General features: G+C 38.7%; 1 protein-coding gene and 1 pseudogene across 10 annotated transcripts in view; one reads left to right on the top strand and one right to left on the bottom strand.

Annotated features, from left to right (window-relative positions):
* Positions 1–63: 63 nt before the first annotated feature.
* LOC100412079 (cAMP-dependent protein kinase type II-alpha regulatory subunit pseudogene) lies at positions 64–1896 on the top strand (annotated as a pseudogene). The gene has a single exon (XR_013531989.1). The product of XR_013531989.1 is annotated as a cAMP-dependent protein kinase type II-alpha regulatory subunit pseudogene (transcript).
* Positions 1897–8481: 6585 nt separating this feature from the next.
* CREBRF (CREB3 regulatory factor) overlaps positions 8482–14723 on the bottom strand; it is an 84325-nt gene continuing 78083 nt past the window's right edge. For 7 of the 9 annotated variants that reach the window (XM_078364583.1, XM_078364578.1, XM_078364582.1 and 4 more), the window contains one exon: positions 12716–14137. In XM_078364583.1, the coding sequence (XP_078220709.1) occupies positions 14022–14137 (116 nt within the window). In that variant the 3' untranslated portion in view covers positions 12716–14021. Of the gene's footprint in view, positions 14138–14723 lie in introns of all 9 variants that reach the window. The other 2 variants (XM_017969667.4, XM_078364576.1) reach the window with 2 other exon arrangements.

Raw genomic sequence — 14723 nt, 5'->3', positions numbered from 1 at the left:
AATTCTTACGTACTGGTGCGTCACAACCAGGGTGCCCGCCCCACTCGTCCAGCCCGCCTGCCTGTCGGTCCCCGCGGCGGCAGCGGCTGCCCACCAGGCCGGCCGTGAAACGCAGAGCCGGCCAAAGAGCGGTGCGACGCGAGGAAGGCCGAGGCTGGGCCGCGCGGGAAGAGACCTCGCGGGCAGGGAGCAAAAGGCCGACATGACTGAGCGCGGAGACAGTGGCCGCGGGCGGCCCAACCCGTCCGTCCCCCCGGCCGCCGCCGGCAGGAGCCACATCCACATCCCGCCGCCGGGGCTCATGGAGCTGCTGCTGGGCTACGTCTTGGAGGTGCTGCGACAGCAGCCGCCTGACCTCGTCGAATTCTCAGTGGACTATTTCACCCGCCTGCTCAAGGCCTGCTCCCCTGCCTCAGTCCTGCCCGCCGCCACCCCACGCCAGAGCCCGGGCCACACCACGCCAGAACCCGGCCCGGACCACGTCGCCGACGCCAACGGGGACAGCGAGTAGGAGAAGGACGAGGACTTAGAAGTTCCAGTTCCTAGCACATTTAATAGACGAGTATCAGTCTGTGCTGAGACCTATAACCCTAATGAGGAAGAGGAAGAGGAATATACAGATCCAAGGGTGATTCATCCTAAAACTGATGAACAGGGATGCAGACTTCAGGAAACTTGCAAAGATATTCTCCCTTTCAAAAATCTTCATCAGGAACAGCTTTCTCAAGTTCTCGATGCCATGTTTGAAAGGATAGTCAAAGCTGATGAGCATGTCATTGACCAAGGAGATGATGGAGACAACTTTTATGTCATAGAACGGGGAACTGATAACATTTTAGTAACAAAAAATAATCAAGCCTGCCCTGTTGCTCAATATGACAACCATGGCAGTTTTGGAGAACTAGCTCTGATGCACAACACCCCCGGAACTGCTACCATTCCTGCTACCTCGGAAGGCTCCCTTCGGGGACTGGACCGGGTGACTTTTAGAAGAATCATAGTGAAAAATAATGCAAAGAAGAGGAAGATGTTTGAAGTATTTATTGAGTCTGTGCCCCTCCTTAAATCATTGGAGTTGTCAGAACGAATGACGATTGTGGATATAATAGGAGAGAAGATCTATAAGGATGGAGAACACATAATTACTCAGGGTGAAAAGGCTGATAGCTTTTACATCATAGAGTCTGGTGAAGTGAGCATTTTGATTAGAAGCAAAATAATCCTAGTGCTTTAGGAGGCTGAGGTGGGAGGATCGCTTAAGACCAGCCTGGGCAACAGAGTGAGACCTTCTCTCCACAAAAAAAAAAAAATTTTTTTTTTTTAATTTGTAAGGTGTGGTGGTGCCTGCACATAGTCCCAGATATTTAGGACGCTGAGGTGGGGAGGATCACTTGAGCCCAGGAGTTCGAGGCTACAGTGAGCTGTGATCCTGCCACTGCACTCTGGTCTGGGTGACACAGTGAGACTTTGTCTCAAGAAAAGGAAAAGAAAAAATTATTCTTTAGGTAATTTAACTTGGACATATTCAAATATATATGGAGTTTGTCCGCTGACACAGGCATTTATCCTAAAGATCAAATCTGTTTTCAAAAATTGGCATCATTTACAATTCCATAGAATTACTGTGAAGACCTTTCTAGGTAAGATGTTGGGGTATTTGGAATTCTAATTGTTAACCCCAGAAGAAGGTAACCCATTTAGCCTCTTAATTCTCTCAGGTAGAATTCCAGCGATCATCCTAACCAGGCATATTTCAGAATAATTTTTTTTTCCCTTCAGAATAACTTAGAATCAGATGCTGTAAGGGTTCCTGGGAGCAGTGTGAAATTTCCATAAAGATAAATTCGAATGTTGTAACCAAGTTTATATTAAATCAAGAAGCCCATTCCAACATGATTTTTTGTTTTGTTTTGTTTTGTTTTAACTTGTGTAACTCAGTAAGTCCCTCAGACATTATATGCTAGGGCTTGAGTCATTCCTGTTGTAGATAATGATGGCCCACCAGTCACCTTCCACTGTCCACATAAGCTAGGCTTTCTGCTTTTGCACGAACAGTGTGACCAAGCTATTTCCAAAGTAAATAACCCACCACAACCTCGGTAATTTCTCTTTTCTCCTTATGCTTCACAAAGCAAAAGCAGAAGGACTCTTTTCAGACGGCCCTCTAGCCTACATTGAAGCTTTCAGAATAGTGAAAGGTTATAATTAATACTCCCAAACAGGCAGCTAGCACTGAGAAAGACCATGTGGTGATCCCACATTTTTCTGAGGTTCTTTTTCTCCATGGTGTTACTTTATTATCAAATAAATTCAGAAAGCAGGTCTTGTACTTAGCAGACAAGAACCATACCAGTTTCTTGCAAAGGTAACAGGTACATTGGGTTTCAGGAGTGACGCAGAGGTCCAGCCCTAGAACTTGTAAGGATTTTGTTTGAACACTGAGCAGATGCCTCCTCCCTACCACACATCACACCGGTTAGGGCTGGCTGTGAATTCTGTGCCAGAGTCACTCCTGCAGTCTGCTAGGGATGGGCCTTCTCATCCCATTCTCACACAATTCCAGCCTAGTCTTTCTCTTCACAGACCCCTCCTTGACATCCTTGACTTGATGGTTTTGGAGTAGACTTGATTAGGTTTAAGTCGTCCTGCCCAGTTTGGGCATGGTGGCTCATGCCTGTAATCCCAGCACTTTGGGAAGCCAAGGTGGGAGGATTGCTCAAGCCCAGAAGTTTCAAACCATCCTGGGCAACAGAGGGAGACCCTATCTCTTCACACACACACAAAACAATTAGCTGGACCTGGTGGTGCATGCTCAGGAGGCTGAGGTGGAAGGATTGCTTTAACCCAGGAAATTGAAGCTGTAGTGAGCCATGATCTTGCCACTGCACTCCAGTCTGGAGGACAAAGTGGGACCCTGACTCCAAAAAAAAAAAAAAAAAAATCCTCCTCTAACTACTGATTGACATATGGATCATCAGTTCAGACCTTCACTGCATACAGGATTCCTAGGGGTTCTATTTAATAGTTTGAGGAAGGGAGACTTTAAAAGGATGTGTGTGAGTGAAATAGGATATAGCCATTACCACAGTGCCAGGACCTGACAGCGTTCCAATTCTTTTTGCAGCATGGGGAATCAAAGGTGGCAGACCAAGTTCAACTCAGGGCTGAGGTATCCACATTGTCCACATCAGGCAAGACCAGCACTGATGGTTGAGCCTCATGGAGAGGAGCATGTGTTGGGAAGAGATCCCTTTGTTAACTATTTTATGTTGTTCTCTTCAATGAGTTAGTGCTCATACCCCATTTCTGGCTTTGCTGTTGATTTTGGATGGTAGAGAATATTCCTGAGACCCTTCCTTTTGGCCCCCAGCATATCCCACCCACTCTCTTCTCTTGGTTGAATTCTCTGAAGAAAAGGTACATGTGCTGTTGTCCTGTTAGTCAATAGTCTTCATATATAATTGTTACGTATATTGCTGTAGACTCTCAGAAATCAGGGTAGAGCTTTCCCTTTGAAGAGTTTAATGAGTGAATTCAGCAGCAAAGTGACAAGAAATGGTTATCCAGCTAGGAGAGGTTATGTTTATCCTCTAACTGCCCCTTTTCTCTGTGCACAGTGATATTGCATTCAGTGAGGTGCTATTAGCACCTATGTCACAGTATACAAGCTTCTCTCATTTAGAAAAAAGAGCATTTTACACAGAGAAAAAGTGAGAAGACTCATGAATGTCATCTTCTATATTTTGTTTTCAGTTGGCTGATGTTGGAATTTTTGTTCTTGTCATGCACTTGTAAACCAATCTTGCCAAAATATGAGTTGTTTTGGTTTTTCACTATGATTACCTCTTGTTCCTCCAGTCTTGACTGCTGACATTCATCAATTATTCTATTTTATGGGAAGCAGCTTTCCCATAGGTTTCCTTTTACACACTGCAGGGCTGTCTTTATACTTAAAAAAAAAAAGGACAAGAACAGTCACTAACCTCATGGAGGCTTTCATAAAACCATTTAGCCCACCTTGAGCAAAGGGTCGATTCTGTGTGGTTTTTTTTTGAGCTCACTGTAATAAAAGAAATCTGATTCAGCGTTATTGTGCTACCTCAACAGTAGAAAATGTTTTAAGGTCTTCTTCTGGTCCTGAGTTCTACATATAGTGTTTGAAATGTCTTTCAATTGGAATTATTTTTTAAATCATTGGGGTGAATTTTATTTTAACTGGTTTTAAAGTTATATTTTAATCTCAGAATAATAAGTGCTTGAAAAGAGATCAATTCTTGCTCTGTGGTGTTAGAAATATAATGAACAGTCATTAAGAATTAAGTCTGTTTGCCATAAATAAGGTTGATGTTCTTTTTGTTTTTGTTAAGAAAACTCTAGGGCTTGGCTTTACTCTTGATTAATAAAGGCTGACAAATCATGTCTAGAAAAAAAAATTCTTATGTACTACCAAATTGCTTTCCATAGGGATTGTCAATCCATACTCCCCCCAGCAACATGGCATAACTGTCCGTTTTCCATAGCCTTGTCAACATGATAGGTTAACAAACATTGGAACTTTTGCCAATCTGATTAGGTGAAAATGCCTTCTTTTATTTTGCACTTCTCTGATCATGAAAGAGGTTGATGAACCCTACCTATGTTTCAGAGCTATTTGTACTTACTCTATTGTCCACTCATTGTTCTATGGGGTTGCTGGTTTTTTTAATATCCATTTCCAGGAACTCCTTATATTAGGAGGATTGGTCCTTAGAGATGAGTTCCAAAGCTTTTCTGATTTTTTTTAAGACTTCTATAGACTTTAAAAGTCTATAGAATTTTGATTTGGCTTATGGTGTTTTAGTCTTAAATATTTTGTTAATCTTGTTTTACACTTAATTTATCAATCTTCATTTATGATTCCTGGATTCGAGGTCCAAGTTAGAAAAGCCTTCCCCACTTACAGAGATTTATGGGTATTTTGTGAGGTTTTTTTTTTGAGAAGGAGTTTGCTCATTACCCAGGCTGGAGTGCAATGGTGCAATCTCGGCTCACTGCAACCTCCGCCTCCTGGGTTCAGGCAATTCTTCTGCCTCAGCCTCCTGAGTAGCTGGGATTACAGGCACGCGCCACCATGCCCAGCTAATTTTTTGTATTTTTAGTAGAGATGGGGTTTCACCATGTTGACCAGGATGGTCTTGATCTCTTGACCTCGTGATCCACCCGCCTCGGCCTCCCAAAGTGCTGGGATTAGATCATTATCTATTTTGAAATATATGTTGGCTTATGTTGTGAGATATTAAGCCAATTTTACTTTTTCCGGAGGTTACTCAGTTATTCCAATACTATTTACTGAAGAGCCTACCTTCTTCCTCGCTGGTTCTGGACGTCCCATTTGCCGTACAAAATTGTCATACGTATTTGAGTCTATTTTTAGATCTTTTATTCTCCTTGACTGGCCTGTCTATTCATGCATCAAAATGACAGTTTTAATTATTATAGTTTTATAACGACTTTTAATATCTGCTAGAATACCTCTTCCTCTTGCCCCCACCCTCCATTGCTGCCCCCTCACCCTCACTGCCAACCAGCATCTTCCAGCTATTATTTTTTCTCTGTGTAAAAAATTTTTTTAACCCTCTTGGTATGTTTTCTTAGGATGACATTACATTTTTTAGCAACATTAAATTTTTAATTTAACTTAGCACTGTTGAGTTTTATGTCACTGCTCCTAAGAACTTGGTGTATCTTCCAATTTATTCAAGTTTCCTTCTGTGTCCTTCACAGAACTTTTAAAGTTTTCTTTATCCTAGATCTTGTATACATTTTCTGTTAAGTTTATTCCTGGTAATATTTTAAGCACTTACTTTATAAGGTCACAACCTTTTAGAGAAACTGAGGTTTCCTTTCTTCAGGTCACTCCAATGTTTTGGATACTCACATAGAAGCTCCCTATTTAGGACAACAGAGAAGCCCCAAAGCTAGCAGTTGGCAGACCTGTGCACATGCCTACTCTTTCACATCATGCTTCTTGTTGGATATTTGCATGCAATCAACAGTCCCCAGTTGCATCTCTATGCTGCAGCTAAAGAAAACACAGCTCCCTTTTTCTCTACCCTCCAATATACTTCCTTGTGGGGATTGCCCCTGCAAGAGGCTAACAACTTGGCCTCTGCCATTAGGTGAGCCTGATTCCTTACACACTTTCCCTGGCTGAAGGCTGTCGAGCTATGGGGAAGAAAAATTGGGAGAAGAATGACTAAACAGAACCCTATTTTCAGCCTTCTTGGTTGATGAGATAACAGCTGGGTGAACCTGAAGTCATTCAACTGGGTATTGTGTTCCCCTTTCTGGCTTCTAATCTTAACCTGTTCTATGACTTTGTTTACCAGGCATTGTTTCAGCCCTTGTCTTTTGCAGATGCATGATTTACTGCTGAGCTTGTGACTTCTAGATAATTGAAGATTGTTATCTGAGTTACTGGTTGTTCTGATAATATTGATAATCAGCATCACCTACTTCCCCCTTGACCTTTTAAATCAGTATCTGTTCCTTTTACTAATTCCGCAGAATTGTTTTCTGTTTCGTTATTTGAGAAATGCTTTGATCTGAAGTAAACAACATTAAGTAGAAAAGTATATAATGGAACCTACTGCACAAATAAAATTGCTGTTTTGGGCTTAGCCTAATCAGTCCTCCAGACCCCTCTCTCTGTCTCCTTTTTTTCTGTGCACGCCCTCTTCCAGGTTTGGGATCCTCTCGTTGGACAAGACTCCCTGGCTCGAGTTCAGTTCACAACACCTCCTTCCAATAAGGAGACCCAATCTTAAATCCTTAAGCTAGAGACCATCTTCAAGGAACAGGTATGCAGTCTGGTGATCATCATACCCAATCACTGATTTCCTCTCAACTCTGTTTTGCTTCCCCTATTACCTTTACCCTCAGATTCTGAGACTAGCTTTTTATCTGCTAGGTTTTGGTTTTAATTCTTTTTGGTTTTTAAGATTCTAAGGCCTTTATCCCCCGCCTACAGAAATGTCCTTCCAAATATTGCCTGTGACTTGGCCTGATCCCAAATAGATCAATACGAATTGGTGCAGAAAGCTGACTGGAGTTTGAATTGGAGCTCTATAATCATATAAGCTAGGTTTGGAACTAGTCTCCTCATATTAGTCTAGTCTCTTTTGTAAAATGGACATGACTACCAGCCTCACTGGGCCCTTGAGAATACCAGCTGGGTTTCCTCTAACAAAAGCACCTAGGAGTCTTAATGAATGCCACTCCATCCCATAGGGTTTTTTTTTTTTTTTTTTTTTAAAGACGGGGTTTCACCATGTTAGTTAGGTGGGTCTTGAACTCCCGATCTCAGGTGATCTGCCCACCTTGGCCTCCAAAGTACTTGAATTACAGGCATGAGCCACCAAGCCCGGCCCCCCTAGGGCTTTCTAACACCTTCTTCCCTATCTGAACCTTTTAGCTGGGATATTAAAGCATTTCCTAGCCATCTCCTTTCTTTCAAATACTCCACTGTACTGTGGCTGAAGAGCTCACCAGTTGAATGACCCATCTAACTGGATGCTATCCACAGAAGGAACTATACTGATCTGGCTCACCCAGCCCTTTAACAGTCTCAAGACCTTGACAGAGGCTCCTGTGAGCAGTGGTCTTGAGAGATCGAGTCCTGATGCACAACCAGTCCATGGGAGGCCATGGCCCTCCCCTTTGCTTCCTGATGGCCCCCGTGTCACTCACATGAAACAAAGAGGGTTTCTCCAAGGGTCCAGGATACTAGGAACACAAGTCTATGATTCTCTAATATACGCCACTGGATGTGGTACCTGTCTCCTTGAAAACACGTCGGCAAGGATATGTACCTAGAGCCCTTTGCATATCTGTAACAGCTCTTGTGTTGTTCTGCAATCCTGTTCACGTGCTGGCTGTGGGTTCCTGGAGTTCTCTTTAATCTCTCTATTGCCCAGTACCTAGCACAGGTCCTGGCAGAGTGAGTGTTCAATAAATATTTGCTGGCTGAAAGAACACATACTCTGATGGTAGTTTTCACTTAGGTCTCTGGATTTAAGGTTCTGTGTATATATGCCCAGCTTAGCTTGGAGACTTACTTACAATGATTAAACACAACACACACACATGCAAATGTTTAAATCAGGAGAGACCCCAAATATTTTATTTCCCATGGAGAACACCTGCACCAAGATTCAAAGAGGAGAAATAAGAATAAACTATCCTCTAAACTGTGAAGAATGCAAATCCTTATATCAGCAAATAATTCTATATAATAGCTAAATGTCCCTAAAATATTGAAACTGAACCTATTATAGTGTCAAAAAAAATGTTAGTTCTTTGAGTACTACCATGAGTTCACTACTCTCTGTGATTTGGAATTTCTTTGGAATAGGTTCTCTTGAGAAGTAGATGGTTACCTAGGTAAGCAAGATACAAGTACAGAAAGGAAGGGCGAAAACATGAGGCCAACAATTCAGAACCTTTTCTTTTCATTTTTTTTATTTTAAATTACAAAGGATGTTGCATACACTGATGAATCTGTATCTGACTAGAAGTGCTCAGGGGTTGGAAGGTGACAGAAAACAAAGGCAAAATTTGCATTGCCTTTCCTTCTGAAATGAAAAACTGCACAACTATTAACCAACATTCAATAGAATACTTTTTAAACAGCTCATGCGTCAACAAGATAAAATTCTTTCTAGACAAGAGACAAGACTGAATCCAATAAAAAGTGTCATAGCTCCAGCTGGGAGAGAGGGGAAAAAAAACTACAGAATATTTATGATAGCATTACAAACAGGATCCTACGCAACTATGCAAAAGAGGTTGCCACATTGTGTGAACAAATGCTTTGAATTCTTGCCCTTCCACACTTCTCTTGTGACTTCTGTGCTGTCAGCGCCAGTATTGCTGTCAACCATAATGCTAAGCTATAGGACAAATCCTAGGGAAAGGTAAAAAAGCAGGCAGTGGAATACAGTGTCATAAAAATATGATGGAAAGGCAGATACAGTACACACATACACATTTCTGTTATTTGGTTCTGAGAAAAACAAAGGGCGAAGGGCAAGACATAGTAATCAGTCCTGCTCCTATCCACCCAGAATTTAATTAACTACACCATTGTGTTTACATTGTTATGAAAGAGGCAAACTGAACCTAGTTCACCCAAACTTGGCACATTGAAATACCCAACTTTGATGTTCTTCACTAGTCACCAAGTCTTCAATTCCAAAATACTGTTTGGAAGTAGTTTTGAGGTTCTATTCCCTCACTACTACCTCCAAACCTCTCTTATCTAAACAAAAATGGCAATTTGGCCTAGCTCAGTTCCTAAGTGTAATTTCTACAATTTCAGTCAGTTTATTAAGCGTGAGGATCATGCTTCAACACATAATCCCACTTGCCTATGGAAGTGTATAACTTTCAGTAGTACATTTTCATCATCTTTCCCCAACAGGCTTATTCCTTAAAACGAAACAACCATTCCTACAGTTGACATTCATTGTTACATCCCAATGTGTTTGAAATATTAAAAAAACATGGAGTCGTCTTCGCATAATGCCCTTATTAAGATTACAAAGATTACAAAAGAATCCACAAGTATTACGGCACTGTGTGAGACTTATTTGTCATGATCCAAGGGAAGAACAAGACTGCAGTTCTGTGCAAAGTTGTGGAAATGGCCTCAGTTCCATGGGAAACGGTATTCCACAACAGACTTCACTAGAAGGATAATTGAAACCTTTTACTTTAACACTGAAAGCATAATTCAATGCATTCTCAAAATTCAAGTTTCAAGATATGGAGAGATGCTAACATTCTGTTACATAATTAACTAGAAAACACTTGAACAGAATTTTAGGAAACTATATAAAGAAAGGGAACATAAGTTTTTGTTAATTCCTGCTGAAGGCAACTTGAATTCATTTCTTAGAACATTAACTAAATCTTAGCAGCTAAATTTTTTTGAATGTATGGAATAAAGAAAAGCACATCCATTCTTGACATTTTGGTGAATAAACTAACAGCTTTATTAATGAAGGCAAACATCAGATCATTGTATGAATATATATATATATATATATAAAAAGAAATTCAAACTAACAGCATTGTATTTCAAAAGTACTGTACTTCGGTTTCTTTTAAAGAGACTTGTCATCTGTTTTTATAAAACAAACAAAATGGGCACTCTTCTCCTAAAAAATCCTGGAAAAATGAAATAGTCAATTTCAAGCTGATGAACTGAACACACCTTTCTTTAAATGCAGACTATTGCTAGGAAGCAAATAAAGTCAAGCATCAGAAAGAAGATGTATGAGAAATTCACGAAAGTCAGAGAAAGGGGATGTAGTGAAATTACTGCTAATCTTTCCCCCTCATATTCAAAGACCATCCAAAACTGGTCTTTCATACAAATATAAAATAACTATAAAGAGAGGGAATTTGAAACCATACCCATCTGAAATCCTTCATGATGCTTTTGTAATAGTTCTGATTCTCTTACCAAAAGGTCAAAGTTAAAGATGTAGGAAGTGAAAGGGAATGAAGATGTTTAGTTTTAAATGTACAAGTAAGGCACAATATAAAGCCACATCATAATCTGTCATGAAGGATATAGGAAAGGACAAGAATCATACATGGTACAGTAGAACAAGCAATTATATTGACTGAAAAAGTGTGACACCCAATTCAAAACTCAGACAAAATCTTAACAAGAGCGACTGGACAGCATGCTTTCATATGGAGACAAACTCTATAAAGAATCCAGTGTATCTGAAACTAGGAAAAAAAGTTTCCTTTTTTTTTTTTTTTTTTAAATCATAGTAGTACTAGAGTCAAAGTTTATAATTGCTTTGGAATAATGGGTTTACTTGAGGTGAATTCACAATGCCTTCACTTAAAGTAAGATTCTGGACTTCATTATGAGCTATCTGTATACCATGTATGAACACAGAAAACCTTTAGAGAACTCTTCTCTAACGATCTTCACTCAAAAATACATGCCACAATTTTCAAAAACAGAACATGTACAACTGTTGGGGTTTTTACATTACCCTTATATGATTTGTTTGTGTGATACACTAAACATATATATTTTAATGACAATAGAGGAAGCAGATTATTACTGGCATTAAAGTACAACCATTTCTAGACGGTTTTAAATGCCACAGAGTCCCCTGGTTAAAATGTAAAGCTGCACAGCTTGCCTATGTCATCTTTATGATAAAGTTAAAACAGCAAGAGGATTTAACTTTCACTCTACATTTTACTGCCAGGTTTTTATTTAGATCAAGTATCGCTGCAGCATTCTGACCAGCCCAGATTTAGCAGCAAATGGCAGGAATCATATAAAATGCAACTTTTTTTAACAAAGTGCTTTTCTAAGATATACATACATATATAAATAGGTACAAAATAAAGTGTCAACATTAAAAAGCTCAACTATTTAAAAGCTTTTAACTATTTAACTTAAGTAGTACATATAAAACACTGAAACTCAAGGATATGGAATCTACTAAACAGATTCAAAGTCTTTTTTTTGAAATGCAAGACCAAAAAATCAAATTCTGGTTTGCAGACAGGAAAAAGGTATCAAAAACCAGAATTCCTAACAGAGCAGCTAGAAAGGGGCAATTTTATAAACCTTATCAGCTGAATATCATGAGGCAATCTTCACCTGATTGCAAAACTGCCATAGTTTGAAACACTTTTCAATTTACCAGACACACTCTGTCAAGACTTCATATACTTCCAACTTGCAAGCCTGTCTGTGCTCTGCCTTCTCCCACCTAAAAAGGAAAAACTTTAAACAATGAACTTACATTCTATTAAACCATTAGACTTGAGCTTATCATCTGTTTAGCATGAATGTACTAACCAGGTACATTTCCACCAAACACAAAGAAAAATCTTGTGCATCACAGTTCAGCTAAGGTAGTAAGAAAATCCTTACAATCCTTCTTGGGTTTCTTTTTTAAGATGTCAAAGAAGCAGGTAAGCAACATTGTTCACTTTTACTGTGTGTTCTAGATCAGACCTTCACAAGCTATAGTTTCATGTGCTATAGCTTACAAATGGGGTGTCAGAAGTAAAAGAAAAGAACAAATTATACTTTGACACTTTATACTCAAAGTATAATTAAGAAACAAATCCTACAGCGGGTAATGGAGAAATAGGTAATTTTTCCAGCAGCTATGCCTGAAATTTTTGGTATTTTTTTCCTTACTAAATGTTTTTTCTTTTTTTAGTTTTTAAGCCACCAGTTTTCAGAGTTCAAAACACAAGATTTGAGAATAAAATAGTAAGAGAGACAGGATGGAAAGATCTGTGGGGGAAGGTTTATAATGCTGCCTTGACATAATAAATTTCTCAAGAGGTAAAGCTTGAACACAGTTAAAACACTGACTAACGAAGCTGTTTTATATGAGCAAAAAAGAGCACCTAAAAACTAAATGTGTTAATGTTTCTCAATTCTAGAAACTATAGAAGAATAAGTCACATGTTAAGTTTGAAGAAGCTAGTTTGAAAATACCTGTACAAAAATATAAAAATCTATAAATTTTTGTTTTTGTTTTAAGCCTGTGTTGATCTTTGAAAATATTACATGCACAATAATACATCAATTTTCGGAAAAGTGGCAACTAAAGAATTAGGTGTTTTTAGCTTTTTTCTTTTTTTACATATATATATATAATACAATAAAAATAATCTATTTTGTTGTTTGGTGGAAGTATACTACAATAAGCTAAATAAACATTTTAATTTTCAAAGTCAAAAACTATTTTACCAATAGCTTACTAAAATGAAATATATTAAAATTTCCTACAACAAGTGCAGAAATAAAAGACATCTAAATGGCCACCCACTTATCTACTATGGAAGCGAACTAGAGGAACAGCAAAATAATATTTGTATGTATGGATGCTCCTTCTGTAGATAATTGGACCCAAACAGAAATAAAATTCACAGTTCAGTAAGATCCCTAACCCTGACCTTTTTTTTCTTTTTTTTTCTCCTTTTTTTTTTTCATACATTCATACAGTATCATGTAAGCTGTGCAAAACTTTACTTAGACTGGCAGTTTGCCATATCAGTTACATTTGTCTTTGGTACAAAAAATAAAACAATCGCAATAATGTGCAAGTATTTGTCTTCTTCCGGTCAAGTACCGAAATATGAGTTTTCTAGAGCCATCTTTTTTTTGTTATTTTTTTTGTTTTGTTTTTTATACAATACACAGACTCTGTGGCATATATCTACATTTCAACATAGTCCTATATACATTCAAAAAATCTGAAAAAGAGTTGGAACAAAAAAACATTTAAACCCCATAATTTTTCCATCTATATATCTTGTTTTTTCTCATTAGGGTTTTCATCATACAAAATATTACCAGTTTTATAGTTTCCCCAAAATACAAGGCACAAAGAATATGCTTTTTTTTCTTACTTGCACAGACATTTGTGTGTGTGTGTGTGTGTGTGTGTGTGTGCGTGTGTATATATATCATCTTGAGCTCTGACAATGAATATCTAATATGGCCCACAGGCACAAGTGCTGGGTGTGCCATGTACAAGTGAGATTAATGGTTGTGGAAAATTAGAACAAAAAGCAATAATTCCAAAAACAATTTTAACTGACTGTTTAAAAAAATGCTTCCTCAATTTTTTTGTGTGGTTCAGAGCATAAATCTGCCACAATACTTGGCATTTCACTATTTCACACCTCCAAAATGTTTTTCTTTGACAGATTTTTGAAATCTGTACCTAAACATTTACTTAAACATATGATTTTCAATTCTGATGCCAGTAGCAGTTTTAATCATGGTTTATGCTCTGAAAATGCAATAATCAAGTATTTTGGATCATGCTTCACTTATGCTACTTAGTTCTTAAAAAAATGTAACCTAATTGTAAATGTTTACATAATGCTAACTGACATGCAAAACAGAATGAAAATTTACAATGGATAACGTGACAAAACGCAGACATTTCTGACCAGTGGTCCAATGAGACTGATTACACCTTTGATGTTGGTATCCTTAATCCCACAAGGCCTCCAGTGGGATTCCCTTCTGCAGTCTTCTCTAATACTTGGTTAACAAATTCTGACGTTTGCCCAGCAACTGGTAGACCTGAAGAGAAGAACAAAAGACACATCTAGACATAGAAATAGAAAGGCATGAAGGGAAGGGGAGGGGCTGGTAACATCTGAGGATCAGGTGTGGCCCTCGGCTTGATACTGGTTCCAAATGAATTCCCTGCCATTTGCTATTGCAGCTCAGAAAATAATGCTAGCCTTCACATTACTGTCTAAAATTTTAAGATTAGAAGAGCCAAACCAAGAATAATCATGAAAAATCATAAATCAACAATTAAAGTGGGATAGATGACAAGTGTAACAATCCAAATCCAAACCCAAAGCCTGCCAACAGGCACCACTTCCCATGTCCACCGAACAGGATTTTCCCTGTTCTCTCACCAGTCTCTTCCAATTACTCTAACCTCACCAAATTCCAAGGGTGGGTTTCATCCATGGAACTGAAAATAAAGACATGAAGGATGTTTTTGGTCATTTTTATAACTACTAGATACAGTTTGTTTCCTTTTCTTCATTTAAAAAAAATGAATGAATAAATACGAAATGTTGGAAGAGAAGAGGGAGAAATGTGGGAGCAGCATTAAGTATGTAGATTTTCTCATCTTCCTCATCTTCCATAG

This window comes from Callithrix jacchus, chromosome 2 (genome assembly GCF_049354715.1).
Source record: "Callithrix jacchus isolate 240 chromosome 2, calJac240_pri, whole genome shotgun sequence".
Classification (NCBI taxonomy): domain Eukaryota; kingdom Metazoa; phylum Chordata; class Mammalia; order Primates; family Cebidae; genus Callithrix; species Callithrix jacchus.
This window is presented reverse-complemented; position numbering and strand designations above follow the sequence as displayed.